This window comes from Salvelinus sp. IW2-2015, linkage group LG32 (genome assembly GCF_002910315.2).
Source record: "Salvelinus sp. IW2-2015 linkage group LG32, ASM291031v2, whole genome shotgun sequence".
Classification (NCBI taxonomy): domain Eukaryota; kingdom Metazoa; phylum Chordata; class Actinopteri; order Salmoniformes; family Salmonidae; genus Salvelinus; species Salvelinus sp. IW2-2015.
In genome coordinates, this window is record NC_036871.1 from 27,232,275 (window position 1) to 27,252,801 (window position 20,527).

Here is a 20,527-nt window from a genome sequence, read left to right on the forward strand (position 1 = left end):
GACATGTCAATTCACTCAACACTGTTGTATTATGTAAATATGGTAGACTTTTTAATATGGCATCCTGTAAGATTGACTTGTTTGGGGGGGGGGGGCTGCTTAGAGGTCTGTAGAAAATCCTCAGCATTGTACTTTGTAACGGAAATGATTGTATTAAATTGTGCTTTGCATGTTGCTAATAATGTAACAATGTCTAATGTATCGATTTTAACATAGAGGACTGTTTGAGGGTAATTTTGTTCTGCAGGATAATCAGGTGGAATTCTGGAACAAAAAATGAGGGCAAACAGATTTAGAATTGCCATTTTGATTTCTGACAGGAATATTGTTCCTATAAAGCTATGTGCTTTGGGGATACTGTGGGAATTTTATGAATGTGTTGTGTGAGCACTAATTAAAATGAAAATGTGGATTACAAGGATTTGACAATCTATTTAGTTTCCATACTTTCAAATGTTATATAGATAGTATTCTAGTCAAGGTTATTTATAAAGGACTGTTTTTGTTTTGGAATACTGTGTATCATGTAGGCTCACCAGTATGTTCCGATAATGACGACCATACAGGCATAAACGGTTTTTGTTTGTGCATTTGGTCTCAGCTGTGATTGTATACTCGTTGTACAACCACAGCAGAAACGAAGTTAGTGTGCATTTAATCATGGGGTTGATTTGTGTTGAGGGCTCCAGGAATGAGAATTGAGGATTTGGCCCCCAACATGTTTTTTAATAAGTGCTGATAGTACAGTATTAAATACACATGGTGATTTCTGCATGTGCGTAACATTAGAAAAAAAGCATTTACCACAAGAGCAAGTTTCATATACAGTACCAGTCAAAAGTTTGGACACCTACTTTTTCTTTTTAACTATTTTCTACAATGTAGAATAATAGTGCAAACTATGAAATAACACACAATCAATAGTTTTAAACAAATTAAAGTATATTTCATATTTGAGATTCTTCAAACGAGCCACCCTTCGCCTTGATGACGGCTTTAAACACTCTTGGCATCCTCTCAACCAGCTTCATGAGGAATGCTTATCCAACAGTCTTGAAGGAGTTCCCACATATGCTGAGCACTTGTTGGCTGCTTTTCCTTCACTCTGCAGTTCAACTCATCCCAAACCATCTCAATTGGGTTGAGGCCAGGTCATCTGATGCAGCACTCCATCACTCTCCTTCTTGGTCAAATAGCCCTTACACAGCCTGGAGGTGTGCTTTGCGTCAATGTCCTGTTGTAAAATAAATGATAGTCCCACTAAGCACAAACCAGATGGGATGGCATATTGCTGCGGTAGGCATGCTGGTTAAGTGTGCCTTATTCTAAATAAATCAAGGACAGTGTCACCAGCAAAGCACCATCACACATCCATGCTTCACGGTGGGAATCACACATGCAGAGATAACCCGTTCACCTACTCTGCGTCTCACAAAGACACAGTGGTTGGAACCAAAAATCTAATTTGGATTCATCAGACCAAAGGACAGTTCTTTAAATTCCAAAGATTGACTGACCTTCATATCTTAAAGTAATGATGGACTGTTGTTTCTCTTTGCTTATTTGAGCTGTTCTTGCCATACTATGGAATTGTTATTTTACCAAATAGGGCTATCTTCTGTATACCACCCCTGCCTTGTCACAACACAACTGATTGTCTCAAACACATTAAAGAAAGAAGTTCTACAAATTAACTTTTAACAAGGCACAGCTGTTAATTGAAATGCATTCCAGCTGATTACCTCATGAAGCTGGTTGAGAGAGYGCCAAGAGTGTGCAACGCTGACAGTCATCAAGGCAAAGGGTGGCTACTTTGAATCTCAAATATACAAGGAGAGTGCTGGAGTGCTGCATCAGATGACCTGGCCTCCACAATCACCCGACCTCAACCCAATAAGTTGGACCGCAGAGTGAAGGAAAAGCAGCCAACAAGTGCTCAGAATATGTGGGAACTCCTTCAAGACTGTTGGAAAAGCATTCCTAATGAAGCTGGTTGAGAGAATGACAAGAGTGTGCAAAGCTGTCAACAAGGAAAGGGTGGCTACTTTRAAGAATCTCAAATATAAAATGTATTTTGACTTGTTTAACACTTTTTTGGTTACTACATAATTCCATGTGTTATTTCATAGTTTTGATGTCTTCACTATTATTCTACAATGTAGAAAATAGTAAAAATAAAGAAAAACCCTTGAATGAATATGTGTGTCCAAACGTTTGACTGGTACTGTAGACATAACTGTACAAGACATTCAATATCCTCAACAAAGGTTTGTCATTGACAGAGGAAAGAAGCTGGCTCCTTTGCAACTTTGCAATTTTATTTACAATCTGGAGAAACATTGACCCTATTAGGGTCAAAAGGACCCAGGAATTTTAAGCAAGGGCCCCTTTAGCCCTCCAGTCTCTTGACAGCAAGTGGAGCAGCTCTTCTTCATCCTCTTCATCGCTTCCCCTGGAGTCTTCCTGGTCTTCGGTTTTCTCCTTCGCAACCTTCTTCACCACATCTTGCTTATCTCTCAATACCTCAACCCGACGGTAACATTCGATTTGCTCATCGATTTCATCAATCTGACGCTCAAAACGTCCCTCCTCGTCATCCTCGGCTACAATGGCCTCTGATTTAGTGTTCACCTGCCGCATTTCCTTTTGGAACTCTTCCCACTCCTTATCCATTTGATCTTTTGGAGCGTCAACATTGCGGACTTTGGCATCTCTCACTGGGTCGTCAAAGAAGCCTTCTGGTAGTGCTTCRGGTGTATTTTCCTTCTTCTCCACACTCTTCTCAGTTTCATCTGGTTTGAGGATAGACCCGGAATGAGAGGCAGCTGGGACAGCTGGAATGGTGCTGTTGTCAAAGAAATCAGCTGGGAGTCCTGGGGCAGGCGTCCCCTTCTGCACACCCGAGCTGGAGGCTGCCCCCCGGTCAAAAGAGTCACCAGCCTCCTCTTCGTCATCGTCTTCATTATAGACTCCGGCTAGAAGACTCAGTCCAGCAGATGTTTTTTTCAAAATTCCAGTTAGTTTCTTCGGCCCCGGCGGGGCAGGTTTCGCAAAGAAAACATCAGGCAGCCCTGACGACGTAGATGCCTGCTCGTTACCTGCCACTGGTTTAGACTTTTTCCCATTCGTGTCTTCAGAATCCAATGCTTTCCTTTTCAGCGGGGGCTGGGGTCCTTGACCTGTTGAACTTTGTTTAGACCCCTTGAGCTCGGCAACTTTCTCCTTATGCTGTTTTCCAAGAACGTGAGTCTGCCACAATATTTCATTCTTTACCCGCTCGTTGCAGAGTACGCAGCTAAGATGGTCGAGACTGTTGTACTTGGCATAAGGGGATTCGACACGCTTCTTATCTATCGTTTGCTTTTGTTTCTCTCTCATTAACCGACGCAGTTCATCTTGATGAATCACTTTCTTCTGCTTATTCTTTGGAGGCATTATTTGCGTTTCAAAACAAAATTTCTGGAAGCTTGGCAAACAACAAAAATATGGCGCGTGTAGATGACGTATGTTAATTCAAGACCCCTAGTAGGCGTCGAAAAAATTGCCAGAATCAAGTTTGAGAACAACTTCTGTAAATTATACCTTATGCTGGTGCTTTTACATTGTATATATATCATCATGAGTTTACTACAATATATTTTGTGTGCGTTAAATATTTATTTGGTGTTTCTAAAAATAAAAGATTCTGTTCAACTAATTATCGCGATACCTAAGGAATGTGGTTTTGATGCTTTTTATTCTCGCGAGATACTAAGCGGAAGATGGCAGATGGTCTTTTCACCACTGAGGTATTAAGAACGCTTTTCAATCGGAAGGTTTCTAATCTTGCTAGCAAACGTTAGCAAGCAAACTACCGCACTGCAAGATGCAATTGGGACATTTTGAAACGACTGTTATCAAGGATGTAGCCGAATAATTTGGTATTTTCAATCTTAATCGTGTGTTAACAATCTTGAGAGTATATTTTCCAGTTGTTTTGTTTTTACATGTGTGTTGTTTCTGTTGTAACACCCACATCCATTATATGGTTGAAAAACTGCAATCTAGCTAGCTAGGTTAGGCAAATAGCTAGCTATTACGGTAGCTATTGCAGCTGTCATTGACAACCATAGTCAACATAATACAATATTCATCTGAAGTAGCTAGTCTCCTTGCTAGATAGTAACGTTAAACCATGACCGGGGAAAAGATTCGCACATTGCGGAAAGACCATAACAACAAGCCTAGTAAGGATGGGGCTATAACGTTAATGGAAACATTTGATGAATCTACAAATGGAACAATAACCTCTCCAACCCCCAACGGTACCACCATCACGTACAAATCAAACAAGAACCATAACAAGACGGTGAAACCTATGGCACTGCAGCAGCAGCTATCGAATATTAATGCAACCAATGCCAATCAATCAGTTTGTACTATCATCGATGACTATAACAAGAATCCCATCATTCTGACCAATGGTAATGAGGACTTGAATTTGGAATTCCCTGTTCACGAATGTGTGTTCAGAGGAGATGTGCGTCGCTTGTCCTCACTCATTCGGACCCAGAACATCTCCCAGAAAGATGTGCATGGTGAGTGTGCATGGTAACCCGAACTTAGTACATGGAATAGGAAACTGCATAGGTTATCACTTCTAGTTTTGCATCCATTACATATTAGTTTACACTTTTTTGACCAACATAGTCAGTACTTGCTTACTAACATGTGTTGAGTTAAACAAACATTGTCCCTGTGCACCTGCACTAGCTGTGACATCAATAATCTCATAACTGGTCATTCACTCTCTTTCTAGGAAACACACCTCTTCACGTAGCTGTGATGATGGGTCACAAAGGTAAGGGCTTTGAGTTCTGGTAATCAAGAATATCTGATATGGAGAATAACAGATACATAGACCTATTTGAACAGGACCGAGACATGCAAACAACAAAAGACTGACTTGTACTACTTTCCTCTAAACATTTACATGACACCAGAGTTTGACAGGATTTTTTGGCTCATACTCTCATCTCTGGCCTAATGCCACATTCAAAACAACTGGGAACTCTGAAATCTACAACTTAAATGTGTTCAAGACAACTAGGAACTAGAAAAAAAACAAGCTCCGACTGGGAAAAATTTATTTGAACGGTCATCCAACTTGGAATTTCATGTCGGAAACTCTGGCATCTTTTTAGAGGTCCGACCTGAAGATCACTGACGTCATGATTTGACCTATTTTTTTCTAAGTTCCCAGTTAGCTTGAAAGCACCATAAGCCTAAGGCCAGGAAATGACACAGAAAATGTGCCATGTTGCAGGGCATTATGCCGCACATCTGGCATGTCTCCCAAGTCATCCTACCAGCAATGTTTTTTGCCATTCACATAACATAATCAACATGTTCTCCAGCTCTCCTCTAGTAAATTGGCCATGTGGCTTTCTTCTGGAATAAATTCCCTGTCTGTCCTGCTGTACTGAGATCATCTTGTCTGACCTCTGTGGRCTGCAGTGTGTTACATAGTCTAGTAGTCTCATAGTAGCGGCTGGTCCCATATCGAACGCCCTTCGGGTCAGTCGACGTCTTGTTACTTGACGCAATATACTGTTATCGTCATTAACTACAGAAATGAGTATTCAACGTCCAAGTATAAAGACCATGGAGACGGGTGATTGGCTTAGATTTGAAAACAAAAACAATTAATCTAAAAGTAGCTTGATGATGTTTGATCAATTGTAATGTTTGTGTGTTTTTTTTGTGCTGCAGAGTGTGCCCTCCTGCTCCTGGCCCATAATGCCCCTGTGAAGGTGAAGAATGCCCAGGGCTGGAGCCCCCTGGCAGAGGCCATCAGCTATGGAGACCGACAGATGAGTAAGGATCTAGGGTATTTTCTATCCAAAGCAGTGTTCCTCAACCTTTTTTATACCGGGACCGGCAAGCTAGGATTCCTCTTGTCGGGGAGAGACGAGCTATGGTTTTATACGGTATTATACAACGGGAGGGTCTAATCCTGAATGGTTAAAACCGCATTCCAGACGGTTTTATTCCACAAGTTGCCACCGGCTAACTCTATGATGTTAAAATGCCTATTTACTCTGTTCCATCTGACTTCGTAATCAATTGTCTCATCAGCCCAGCCAAGCAACTTATAAACTTGATCTCCACTATAAAAAGCATCTAGACATTATTTCATGTTTCTTTTAGACTAACATTTAGTTTTTAACAGTGGAGATTTGAATAAACCTTGTTCTCTGTCTCTCCGACATTTGCAACATTGTTTCAATATTCAAATTCAATCTCCTGCTGTCCCATAGTAATGAATGTGTCGTGAGTCAGGACGAGTCAGACAGGCAGCGTTTCTCAGCCAGTCGAAATCATGATTCCACTGCCATCATTTTTATGGATATATATATACAAAGAAATGTAAATTGAAAAAAGTTAAAACAAAACGCTGCTAATCTTTCCAGTTTCAGTTTAAAGTGATTGTCTAACTGTTGCTGTGTTGTTGGCTAGCTCCTCTGAACAACATTGTCCTTACGATTGAGCACATTTTCTATGCCAGGCGAAATCTTCCCTCATCAGCTTATTGTTATGGATGTATCCAAATAAATATCACTAGAAAAAAGTTTATGCAAATGCAGCTACTTTGCTGTTATTCTGGCTGCACTTTTTGACGTGACTAAGTTCGCAGTAGTTGGCTAGCTAGCAAGTAAGGGATAAGAACATTGCCAGACAGTATGGCAATGGAACATTTAGAACGAACGACTGGCTCGYGTCCATAGATGCAGAACAAAAAGACTCAACGACTCTAGCAACCCTAGATTTGTGTCGGGACTAGATCTTGTTGAAGGATGAAATACTATGAATACATTTAATTAAAATAACGTTTTTAATTAAAATATGTTAATCATTATTTGAATATGTTGCTAACCCATTGTATAAAAGGGATAATGCCTCAGAGCTGGTGTTTGGAGGATATATTGCCAAACAAAACATGCAACAATTTTTTTTATTTTACTGAGTTACATTTCATATTAGGAAATCAGTAATTTGAAATAAATTCATTAGGCCCTAATCTATGGATTTCACATGAATGGGAATACAGATATGAATCTGTTGGTCACAGATGCCTTTTAAAAAAGTAGGGTCGTTGATCAGGCTGTTGATTGTGGAATATTGTCCTACTTTTCTTCAATGTCTTTGCGAAATCGTGGATATTGGTGGGAACTGGAACATGCTGTCGTACACGTYGATCCAGAGTATACCAAACATGTTCAATGTGTGACATGTCTGGTGAGTTTGCAGGCCATGGAAAAACTGGGACATTTCCAGCTTCCAGGAATAGTGTACAGATCCTTGCGACATTGGGCTGTGCATTATCATGCTGAAACATGGAGTGATGTTTGGTGGATGAATGTGCCTCAGGATGTCGTTACGGTGTCTCTGTGCATTCAAATTGCAATTACGAAAACCATTGTCATTATATCCTATTTCTAGGTCACGTTGATATAGCGAAGGTGGCAACGAGAGACTTTAGTAATTCTTTCTCACAGTTGACACAAAATGAAGAAATGCAGAATGTACATTATCCAGCATTGCATACAACATAGCACTACAAAAAACACTTAAAATACATAACACATGGCAAACCTAATTATACAAACACTTAAATACGTAATAGGCTACAGAACCTTTTTTCTTTTGATGGGAAAACTTTGTGTAAAAAATATACACTACCAGTCAAAAGTTTAGACACACCTACTCATTCAAGGGGTTTTCTTAATTTTTTTACATTGTAGAATAATAGTGAAGAAAAACTATAAAATAACACATATGGAATCATGTAGTAACCAAAAAAGTGTTAAACAAATATATTTCTTATTTGAAATTCTTCAAAGTAGCCAACCTTTGCCTTGATGACAGCTTTGCACACTCTTGGCATTCTGTCAACCAGCTTTACCTGGAATGCTTTCCCAAAAGTCTTGACGGAGTTCCCACATATGCTGAGCACTTGTTGGCTGCTTTTTCTTCACTCTGCGGTCCAACTCATCACAAACCATCTCAGTTGGGTTGAGATCGGGTCATCTGATGCAGCACTCCAGTTGATGTTGAGATGTGTCTGTTACTTGAACTCTGAAGCATTTATTTGGGCTGCAATTTCTGAGGCTGGTAACTCTAATGAACTTATCCTCTGCAGCAGAGGTAACTCTGGGTCTTCCTTTCCTGTGGTGGTCCTCATGAGAGTCAGTTTCATTATAGCGCTTGATGGTTTTAGCAACTACACTTGAATAATCTTTAAAAGTTATTTTAAATGTTCCTTATTGACTGACCTTCATGTCTTAAAGTAATGATGGACTGTCGCTTCCTTGCTTATTTGATCTGTTCTTGCCATAATATGAACTTGGTCTTTTACCAAATAGGGCTATCTTCTGTATACCATCCCTACCTTGTCACAACACAACTGATTTGCTCAAACGCATTAAGAAGGAAAGAAATTCCACAATTGAACTTTTAACAAGGCACACCTGTTAATTGAAATGCGTTTCAGGTGATTACCTCAAGAAGCTGGTTGAGAGAATGGGTGCCTACTGAAGAATCTCAAATAAACAATATATTTTGATATGTTTCACACTTTTTTGGTTACTGCATGATAACACATTCCATGTGTTATTTCATAGTTTTTCTGTCTTCGCTATTATTCTACAATGTCGAAAAGAGTAAAAGTAAACCCCTGGAATGAGTAGGTGTATCCAAACTTTTGACTGGTGCTGTTTGCGTATATATATTATTTATTTTTAAACTTTGAATATATTATAGAGCTACAGTATGCTTTTTATCCTATATATTCTGGAAAAGATTTCAGCACGGGACATATCGTGTAACGACCTGTCGTGTAAAGTACTTAAGTAGTACTTTTAAGTATTTCTACTTAAGTAGTTTTGCGGGGTATCTGTACTTTACTATTTATATTTTTGACTACTTTTACTTCCCTACATTGCTGAAGAAAATAAAGTACTTTACTGAATATATTTTCCCTGACACCCAAAAGTATTGTTACATTTTTTTATGTTTAGCAGCACAGGAAAATGTTCCAATTCATGCACTTATGAAGAGAACATCCCTGGTCATCCCTACTGCCTCTGATCTGGCTATCAGTGAATGAATAAATAAACAATGAAACTGTGCTGTTTGATTTGCTTAAAATAAGCAATTTGAAATGATTTATCCTTTTATACATAAATCCGCTTAAGGATTAGACCCTTTTTTTCGAATTTCGCCTATAATATCATACCCAAATCTAACTGCCTGTTGCTCAGGCCCTGAAGCAGGTATATGCATATTCTTGGTACCATTTGAAAGGAAACACTTTGAAGTTCATGGAAATGTGAAAGGAATGTAGGAGAATATAACACAATAGATCTGGTAAAAGATAATACAAAGAAAAAACCAACCGTTCTTTTGTATTTTTTTGTACCATCTTTGAAATGCAAGAGAAAGGCCATAATGTATTATTCCAGCCCAGGTGCAATTTAGATTTTGGCCCCTAGATGGCACCAGTGTATGTGCASAGTTTTAGACTGATCCAATAAACCATTGCATTTCTGTTCAAACGTTTGTATCAAGACTGCCCAAATGTGCCTAATTTGTTTATTAATAACTTTTCATGTTCAAAATTGTGCACTCTCCTCAAACAATAGCATGGTATTATTTCACTAATAGCTACTGTAAATTGGACAGTGCAGTTAGATTAACAAGAATTTAAGCTTTCTGACAATATCAGATATGTCTATGTCCTGGGAAATGTTCATGTTACTTACAACCTCATGCTCGCATTAGCCTACGTTAACTCAACCGTCCCGTGGAAGGGACTCCGATCACAAAGAAGTTTTAAGTATATTTAAAACCAAGTACTTTTAGACTTACTCAAGTAGTATTTTCCCGGTAGACTTTCACTTTTAAGTTAGTTATTTTCAATTAAGGCATCTTTACTCTTTTACTCAATTGGGTACTTTTCCCACCACACAGTTACGTTTCACTTTGTAACGGGTACACTGCATGGTGTTTAGGGAAATKGTTTTGACATCTTCGGCTGTTATCTTTATGATGCGTCATTAAAACACATATAAGCCTAAATTCCATCACTATCGAGAAATCGGGTCCTGTTAGGCTGTAGACTGACCGATTGCTCTCTGGTGCTRTTGAGGGGTTGGGTTGTAGGCTGGCCCAGCTAGCCAGCCAAAGCCATGCCGGGGATTTTCTCTGCACGCTCTGTCTGCATCCAGACGTCCTGGAACCCAGCCTGGCTCTACAGCTGGCTGGCTCTCTGTTTGTTCACTTTGATGCCCACTTTGATGCCCATTTAACACAGCACTGTAAACTAGAGGTCTTAATATAGGGTACATTTTATTTGTGTTGATTATGTGGATTTGTTAGGAATGCTAGTTAAGTGAAGTGTCTGTTTTTTAAATGGTGAGAGTATCGTAGAGGATTGAATGGGCTTCACTAGCTCGCTCAGTTTTTTTCTGTTTATTGCCTTGTTAACAAAAAAAAATCTAACTGCATAATATAAAATACTATTATAAATAGGCTAGTTTATAAAAAATTCCATGCAAGTCATTTTAAAGGTTAGGCAAAACATATATATATATATCAAAATATATTACAAATCTTTATTTCCCTTCAATTAAATTCCCTGTTATATGTTGCCCGGGTTAGAGCTATGACCCTGTCACCCCAACATGTATTAGTATGCGTCTCCAGTCCTGCAGTAGGGATGCTTTGGCAGACTGGGGACAGAGGTCAGGCATGGGAAGGTCAGATCGCAGTGGGCAGGGAGGAGACAGCAGCTTGGCTCCATCCACACAGTACACCAAGGACACACAATGGCAGCCAAACTCTGGCCAGTGACTGTGGCAGTACTACTAGTGGTAAAATTAAAAGTTTAAAGATTTATTAGTCGTACAGCGCCTTCGGAAAGTATTCAGACCCCTTGACTTTTCCCACATTTTGTTAGGTTACAGCCTTATTCTAAAACTGATTAAATCGTTTTTTTCCCTCACACAATACCCAAAAATGACAAAGCAAAAACAGGTTTTAGACATTTTAGCTAATTTATTTAAAAAAAATAAAAACGGAAATATCACATTCGTATTCAGACCCTTTACTCAGTAGTTTGTTGAAGAACGTTTGGCAGCGATTACAACCTTGAGTCTTCTTGGGTATGACACTACAAGCTTGGCACATGTTTCTCCCATTCTTCTCTGCAGATCCTCTCAAGCTCTGTCAGGTTGGATGGGGAGTGTTGCTGCAAAGATATTTTCAAGTTTCTCCAGAGATGTTAGATCAGGTTCAAGTCCGGGCTCTGGCTGGGCCACTCAAGGACATTCGGAGACTTGTCCCAAAGCCACTCCTGCGTTGTCTTGGTTGTGTGCTAAGGGTCATTGTACTGTTGGAAAGTGAACCATATCCCCAGTCTGAGGTCTTGAGCGCTCTGGAGCAGGTTTTCTCTCTGTACTTTGCTCCATTCATCTTTGCCTCGATCCTGACTAGTCTCCCAGTCCCTGCCGCTGAAAAACATCCCCACAGCATGATGCTGCCACCACCATGCTTCACCGTAGGAATGGTGCCAGGTTTCCTTCAGTTGTGACACTTGGCTTTCAGGCCAAAGAGTTCAATCTTGGTTTCATCAGACCAGAGAATCTTGTTTCTCATGGTCTGAGAGTCTTTAGGTGCCTTTTGGCAAACTCCAAGCGGGCTGTCATGTGCCTTTTACTGAGGAGTGGCTTCCGTCTGGCCACTCTACCATAAAGGCCTTGGTTGACCAAGGCCCGTATCCCCCGATTTGTTCAGTTTTGCCAGGCGGCCAGCTCTAGCAAGAGTCTTGGTGGTTCCAAACTTCTTCCATTTAAGAATGATGGAGGCCACTGTGTTCTTGGGGAACTTAAATGCTGCAGACATTTTTTGCTACCCTTCCCCAGATCTCTGCCTCGACACAATCCTGTCTCAGAGCTCTATGGACAATTCCTCCGACCTCATGGCTTGGCTTTTGCTCTGACATGCACTGTCAACTGTGGGACCTTTTATATAGACAGGTTTGTGCTTTTCCAAATCATGTCCAATCAGTTGAATTTACCACATGATCAATGGACACAGGATGCACCTGAGACCAATTTCGAGTCTCATAGCAAAGGGTCTGAATACTTATGTAAAGAAGGTATTTCTGTTTTATTTTTAACACATTTACAAACATTTCTAAAAACTTGTTTTCACTTTGTCATTATGGAGTATTGTGTGTTGATTTTTTTATATTGTTAATTCATTTTAGAATAAGGCTGTAACGTAACAAAATGTGGAAAAAGTCAAGGGGTCTGAATACTTTCCAAAGGCACTGTATGTACGGGATACGCATAGGATACATCGTCCAACGAAATGCTTACTTGCAGGCTCCTTCTCGACGATGCAACAACAATAAGAAATAGCAACAACAAAAAAAGAATACTAAGGCTTATTATTATACTGTACAAAAATATAAACGCAACATGAAAAGTGTTGGTCCCGTGTTTCATGTTTCAGATCCCAGGCATTTCCCATAAGCACAAAAAGATCATTTCTCTCAAAATTTGTGCACAGTTTTGTTTACGTCCCTGTTAGTGAGAATTTCTCCTTTGCCAAGATAATCCATCCACCTAACAGGTGTGACATATCAAGMAGCTGATTAAACTGTMCGATCTTTACACAAGTGCACCTGTGTGATCTTTACACAAGTGCTAGGGACAATAATGTGCAGTCTTGTCACACAATGCCACAGATGTCTCAACTTTTAAGGGATCGTGCAATTGGCATGCTGACTGCAGGAATGTCCACCAGAGCTGTTGCCAGATAATTTGAATATATATTTCTCTACTATAAGATGCCTCCAATGTCGTTTTTAGAGACTATGGCAGTATTTCCAACCGCAGACCACGTGTAAACACGCCAGCCCAGGACCTCCACACCAAGCTTCTTCACTTGCGGGATCAACTGAGACCAGCCACCTGGACAGCTGATGAAACTGAGGAGTATTTCTGTCTGTAATAAAGCCCTTTTGTGGGAATTGTTTATATTTTTTAATTGGCTGGGCCTGGCTCCCCAGTGGCTAGGCCTAAGCTCTCCCAGGCCCACCCATGGCTGCGCTGCTGCCCAGTCATGTGAAATCCATAGATTAGGGCCTAATTAATGTATTTCAATTCATTGATTTCCTTATATGGACTGTAACTCAGTAGAATCATTGAAATTGTTGTGATTTGTTCAGTGTAAGAGACAGCTGCAGAAAGAGAGTGATGGGTCATTCCACGAAAGGAGTGCCTTTTGGTTTAACTTGGTGGGAAAAATGTTCTCCCATAATTCTAACATTCTGTCTTAAAGAGCACATGTTCAACTTAATAAAAACATGTTTTCCCATCTCAAGAAGTTACATAAAACTTGACTATAGTAAGTATCTAAGTGCCAAATAAAGTAACAGGGTTGACGATTTCATCTTAAAGCAGCGATCTGTCCCCTTGTGACAGAGGGAATGGAAGCTTGTCTGCAACAGGGAGGKGCAATTGAATGCAAGCGTCACATTTTATTGTTATTTTTWTTTTTTTTACATTTGTAGCTAGTCTATCTATGGGCAACAGAGTTGACGTGTTATGCTCGACCTGCTCAGTTTTCCAACACATTGATCAAGGTTACTGGATAGAAGTTAGAGATATCACCCCAATTATAATTCTTTGCAAGAAAGCACACACTTTTTGAAATCCATCCAGAAACTCATTAGGGGTGTTGTATCACTGAGGTTCAGCATGTATTTAACTGCGCAGTGTGTAAGGTGACTCATGTCATAGGCAGCCTCCCCTTTGTACTCTGCTGCACCACAGAGCCACAGTCCGGATTACTGGCTGCATCAGTGTTTGAGCAACTGCCCCTAAAAAATAACTTTTCATTTAGAAAACAGCCTATGTGGCATCGATATGAGTCAAACATATATTCTATTGTCAAAATTGACTACAAAGTGTAAATAGGATAACTTTGGTCTTAAAGTCAGAGTAGTATCAGGCAAAAACCCATTGGAATACTGTTAGAGTATATCACTTGGTTGAATGATTTATCACTCTGTCATTGACTGGCTGGGTATCTCCTTTTTCTTCTCTGGCTCACAACTCTCACTGTCGTTGAAGCGTTGGTTTACAAAGCTCATCTTCTTTCACTTTTTTAGGTTTAGTGTTGTGTAACGCTTTTGAAAGTTGCTTTTTGCAAGATCATCTGCCCTTGTAATCGCTTCTGCTGTGTGTGTGTCTCAAGGTAGAAACTTGCACGTATAGAATATCTAGGCTATGGAAAATATTGGCTATGTCTTGTATGGAGTTGTATAGCAGTGCCTTGCTATGGCTTTGTTGTGATCTCCTTCTTCTCCCATCGTCAGTCACAGCCATACTGCGGAAGCTGAAGCAGCAGTCCAGAGAGAGTGTGGCGGACAAGAGGCCCAAGCTGCTGAGAGCGCTGAAGGAGGTGAGGCTTTGACAGCCAACTGGGCTAGCCTACTACAGCATCCGCCATAATTTATGGCGTGCACAGATCCTTTGTCAAAGTACTTGAGCTGCGCTTAATTTATTTTTGCCAGTACAGTGGAATAAATTGAATATTTCCAAAAGTATTTGACAGTCGGGTCCGAAATTATTGACCCCCTTGATAAAGATGAGCAATAACGACTGTATAAGATAAATAATAAAAATACCTAGCTATATTGTATGCTCCAAACAATTGGGAAATTGTATTATTTTATACTAATACAGTTGCTTAGAGAAAGATTTTGTTTAACAAGTCATACTTTTTTTCTCAAAAAGGTAGGGGTCAAAATGATTGACACCCCAAAGATTCTTACAAATAAAGTTTAGTATTAGTATTTGGTTGAGTATTTGGTCCCATATTCCTAGCATGCAGTGACTACATCAAGCTTGTGACTCTACAAACATGTTGGATGCATTTGCTGTTAGTTTTGTCAAAGATCATACTGCCAAGACATGCTAATCTCCCCTGTTATTGGTAATGGTGAGAGGTTAGCATGTCTTGGGGGTATGATCTTTGACCCTCTAACTTTCTCACTCATCATTATTCATTATTCATTCATTATTATCTGTAATCGTGGTAGCATCCACATTAATGTAGAATTGTTTAGAAACATATTCTATTCTTATTTACAATTAAGGTGGCTCCAAAATGACACTGCATTATTTACCATTAATTTCTGTTGGGGACCAAATAATCTTATACGCAACCAAAACAAACTGCAAATGAATCCATGAAGTCATTGTGTGCTTGGAATATGGGACCAAATACTTTACTTTTGGCAACTTTATTTATAAGAATCTTTAGGGCTGTCAATCATTTTGACCCCTACCTTTTGAGGTAAAACAAATATTACTTGTTAAACATAATCTCTTTCCCTCAGCAATTTTATTAGGATAAAATAATATATATATATACAGTGGGGAGAACAAGTATTTGATACACTGCCGATTTTGCAGGTTTTCCTACTTATCAAATACTTGTTCTCCCCACTGTATATTTTTTGCATACAAAATATCTCTATTTATTTTATGAATTCATAATTGGTCATCTTTATCAAGGGTGTCAGTAATTTCAGTTTGTTTGTTCCATAGCTAGTAGTAGTATCAGTTCACTACCACTATCTGTCCATACCTTTCTTTAACCTTTCTCTCCAATTTCAGCATCTGTCCATAATAACAGCACAAAAATACATTTTTCCCCTTTTTAAAATGTTTTTAACAATTTACAGCTATAAAGGAACTTATTTGTGAATTTTGTTTGATAGTGTGTGGCTTGCATAACAATATAATAATGTACAACGTTTTTTTTAAATCTTCATAGCTTGGTGACTTCTACTTTGAGCTTCACTGGGACTTTCAAAGTTGGGGTGAGTCGCCGCTACATGATATGCAATACATTAAAATAAGCTGCACCGAGCCAACATTTCTTTTCACACACTCTCTATTCATTGTTATTCTTAGTGCAGGACACCTTCGCCAGGTAGTTTCATTCTCCAATCTAATTAGCCTGTATTTAAAAAAAWATATATATATTTTTTTTAAATGGTCTGTTCTGTTACCATTCTATCTTGGCATGGAGTGTGGTGTGTTAATTGCTTAGAGGATCTGTGGTGCTCTTTCGGCTCAGGGATTTGTTAACCTCTCTGGGATCGTTCGGGATGTTAGCGTCCCACCTCGCCAACAGCCAGTGAAATTGCAGGGCGCCAAATTCAAAACAACAGAGATTATTAAAATTCCTCAAATAATTAAAATTCCTCAAACATACATCTTATACCATTTTAAAGGTAATCTTGTTGTTAATCCCACCACAGTGTGCGATTTCAAAAAGGCTTTACAGCGAAAGCACCACAAACGATTATGTTAGATCACCGCCAAATCACAGAAAAACACAGCCATTTTTCCAGCCAAAGATAGGAGTCACAAAAAGCAGAAATATAGATAAAATTAATCACTAACCTTTGATGATCTTCATCAGATGACACTCATAGGACTTTATGTTACACAATACATGTATGTTTTGTTCATATTTATATCCAAACACCAGAAAACAGAAATGCCTCCAAAACATCTGGAGAAATTGCATCAAATAACAGAAATACTCATCATAAACTTTGATGAAAGATACATGTTTCACATAGAATTAAAGATAAACTTGTTCTTAATGCAACCGCTGTGTCAGATTTAAAAAAAGCTTTACGGCAAAAGCACAATATTCAATCATCTGAGCACAGCGTTCAGCCACAAAAGCAAGCCATACAGTTACCCGCCAAGTTGTGGAGTCAACAAAAGTCAGAAATAGCATTATAAATCTTCACTTACCTTTGCTGATCTTCGTCGGAATGCACTCCCAGAACTCCCACTTCCACAAGAAATGTTTGTTTTGTTCGATTACGTCCATATTTATGTCCAAATACCTCCGTTTTGTTCGTGCGTTTAGTTCACTATTCCAAAGGCACAATGCGCGAGCGCAAAATCCAGACGAAAAGTCAAGAGTTTATAATTTTTATAATAAATCTTCAATAATATTCCAACTGGACAATAACGTATTCATTACAGAGGAAAAAGAAGGAACGGCGCGCCTGCGTGACCGCGCAGTAAACAACTCATTGGCCACAGCTTAGTCCACTTGTTGAAACAGCTCTTTTTCGACCCCCTTCCACAATAGAAGCCTCAAACAACTTTCTAAGGACTGTTGACATCTGCTGGAAGCCTTGGGAAGTGAAATATGGCCCCATAGACACAGCATATTGGATAGGCAATCACTTAAATGAAACTACAAATCTCAGATTTCCCACTTCCTGGTTGGATTTGTCTCAGGTTTTCGCCTGCCATATGAGTTCTGTTATACTCACAGACATTATTTTAACAGTTTTGGAAACTTTAGAGTTTTTTCTATCCAAATCTACTACTTATATGCATATCATAGCTTCTGGGCCTGGGTAACAAGCAGTTTACTCTGGGCACCTTATTCATCCAAGCTACTCAATACTGCCCCCCTTTCCCAAAGAAGTTAAAGAGATTGTTCGGGATTTAGTTTTTTTATGTCTCTGCGTGCAATATGAAAGAAGTTAGAGGTAGTTTTGCGAGCCAATGCTTCTTGGGGGTTGGACTGTGGGAGGGGTCTCGAATTGTTGAGGGACAGCTATTGGGGAACTTTGGAGGGTTCGGGTTCACGTTTTTTGGCCTGGTGGGAGATCTGTCAACGTGCCCTTGAGCAGGGCATTGAACCTGGATGCTTCTGTGTGTCGCTATGAATGGGAGTCTGTTGGACGACTGGTATGATGAAGTTGTTGAGCGGCTTCACTGCAAGTATATTGTATGTTTTGGATAGTCAATWAAAAWWWTTTTTTTAAAAAGAAGTTAGAGGTAGTTTTGCGAGCCAATGCTAACTGACACTAGCTTAGCACAGGGGTTCCCAAACTTTTTAATTCGTGGCCCCCCTTCCAGCATTGGGGAATATCCCGCGCCCTCTGCCCGCTCCACGTATATTTCTATGGGCACAAGCACTGTTCCTGACACAAACTGTTCACACCCCTCTTGTTAGTTGAGAGAATTTTGCAGGTTTAAAGCTTATTTCCTGCCATTCTACACATTTGTCATGGGGTGCAAAGAACAATTTTGCCGTTTTAAAGCAAATTTTCATGCAATTCTATACATTTTGCCATGTCTAATGTGTATTCAGGTTACGAAAAAAAGAAAGTATGGGAACTGTAAAAATATCTGAAAAATATGAAGTGGATATGAACACACACGTACTCAATTACATGCTCGCTAACACATACAGACTTACACACACACACCTGATCTCATTGTCTTCACTCGCTTTCTCTCTTTTCTTCTCTCTCTCTATTGTCGAGAACTGTTTTATAATTTAATGTGTTTAWTTTTTGTCTCTTTTTTTATGTATTTGTCTACGTTTATATATGTTTACAACAAGCAAGGGAAAGATATCAGAGTAGGGGCATTGGGGAATAATTACATATTGTACAGAAGACATTTGTACTGTAGTGAAGCCGTCTCTAGAGTAATGCAAGGTCTCTATCATGTGAAATGTCAATTGCTATGGAAATGTAATTATGATGCAACTATGACGGTGATACGATATGGATTACAATTATCATCATGAATATTAAGTTATTATTTATKTGGACATCACACATTATAGTCTTACTCTTATACAGACATCGTACACACTCTCACAAAATCACATCAAATATCATACACATCAACCTACTCAGATTTACTACACACATAATGTCTTGTCTCAATTTACTAACCCATTTCTAACATCTGTGGCATTGACTCACAGGCAAACAGCCAAGGGAATAAAACAAATATTGCTAGAACCTATTTCTTGAATTCTAAATATCAGACATTTGACATCCCTTGCCTCTAATTTTGACCGTCATAATACCTCTGATGGCAGTAACTTTACAAGCACTAATTATGGTCAGTTTAGACTGAGAATAGTATCTAGTTATGGTAAGGGGTGAAATAAGTATAGCCAGTTATTATTTTTTTATTTTTTTATTTCACCTTTATTTAACCAGGTAGGCTAGTTGAGAACCAGGTCTCATTTACAACTGCGACCTGGCCAAGATAAAGCAAAGCAGTGTGACACAGACAACAACACAGGGTTACACATGGAATAAACAAGCGTACAGTCAATAACACAATAGAAAAAAGAAAGTCTATATACAGTGTGTGCAAATGGCGTGAGGAGGTAAGGCAATAAATAGGCCATAGTAGCAAAGTAATTACAATTTAACAGATTAACACTGGAGTGATAGATGAGCAGATGATGATGTGCAAGTAGAGATACTGGTGTGCAAAAGAGCAGAAAAGTAAATAAAAACAATATGGGGATGAGGTAGGTGGGTAGGTAACGGTTTAGCAGATTATAAAAAAAGATCTGTCTTTACATGGCTGAAAGAAAAGGAATATAACATACTGTTTACAGGAAACTCACTCTACATCCTTAGTTGCGTGGAAAAGGGAATGGGGTGGTGAAATAGTTTTCTGTCATGGAGAAAGGAACTCAAAAGGCGTGATGATATTAATTAACAAAAATATCAATCTGAATGTGCAAATAGTCAGGAATGATTCGCAAGGAAGGTGGATCCTTTTGATTAATCTATATGGTCCAAATCAGGATGATCCATACTTCTTTGAAAACATTTATACCAATTTATTGAAGTTACAGGCAACAAATTATCAAATCATTATGGTAGGAGACTATAACACAGTGTTAAGTACCTTAATGGACCGTAAAACTCTACAAACTATCATCACCGTACCCTTAAGGAAATCACAAATATTATGGACACATTAGAAATAGTGGATATTTGGAGACTAAAAAACCCAGACCTAGTGAGATATACATGGAGGAGACTTAATCAAGCTAGTCGTCTTGACTACTTTCTTGTCTATTTCTCTCTTGCATCAAAGGTCAAAAAAGTTTTAATAAGAGACAGAATGCGATGGGATCATCATCTAATTGGCATTCACATAACTTAGTGTTTCCACGTGGACGGGGATATTGGAAATTTAATCCAAGTTTACTGGAGAACAACTTATTTTTAACTAAGACAAAATAATTTATAACTGAATTTTTCCAGTATAATATAGGTTCAGCAAATCCCCTTATTGTTTGGGATACCTTTAAATGTACCTTCAGAGGTCGTTCAATTCAATATTCATCAATAATAAAAAAGCAGTTTCTGGCTAAAGAGACAAGACTAACAAGGGAAATCCATTAACTTATAAAAACAATAGTACAGAGATACAAAATAAGTTAGAGGATAAACAAGAAGAACTTGAGGAACTTATTCAAGAACGTTCTAATGTAATCTATTACAAAAATAAAGCAAACTGGATGGAATATGGAGAAAAATGCACAAAATTCTTCCTGAATCTCCAATACAGGAACACTAACAAAAAGACTTTGCAGAATC

General features: G+C 38.9%; 2 protein-coding genes across 2 annotated transcripts in view; one reads left to right on the top strand and one right to left on the bottom strand.

The window, feature by feature from the left end:
• Positions 1-2,297: 2,297 nt before the first annotated feature.
• LOC111956722 (zinc finger protein 830-like) lies at positions 2,298-3,508 on the bottom strand. The gene has a single exon (XM_023977265.2). The coding sequence runs from the start codon at positions 3,433-3,435 to the stop codon at positions 2,374-2,376; it is 1,062 nt and encodes a 353-aa protein (XP_023833033.1). The 5' UTR covers positions 3,436-3,508; the 3' UTR covers positions 2,298-2,373.
• A 272-nt stretch (positions 3,509-3,780) lies between these two features.
• Positions 3,781-20,527, top strand: part of LOC111956719 (ankyrin repeat domain-containing protein 13C) — a 32,068-nt gene continuing 15,321 nt past the window's right edge. The window contains exons 1-5 of the mRNA XM_023977261.2: positions 3,781-4,577; positions 4,799-4,840; positions 5,752-5,856; positions 14,429-14,514; positions 15,895-15,940. Of these exons, the coding sequence (XP_023833029.1) occupies positions 4,175-4,577; positions 4,799-4,840; positions 5,752-5,856; positions 14,429-14,514; positions 15,895-15,940 (682 nt within the window). The 5' untranslated portion in view covers positions 3,781-4,174. The remainder of the gene's footprint in view (positions 4,578-4,798; positions 4,841-5,751; positions 5,857-14,428; positions 14,515-15,894; positions 15,941-20,527) is intronic.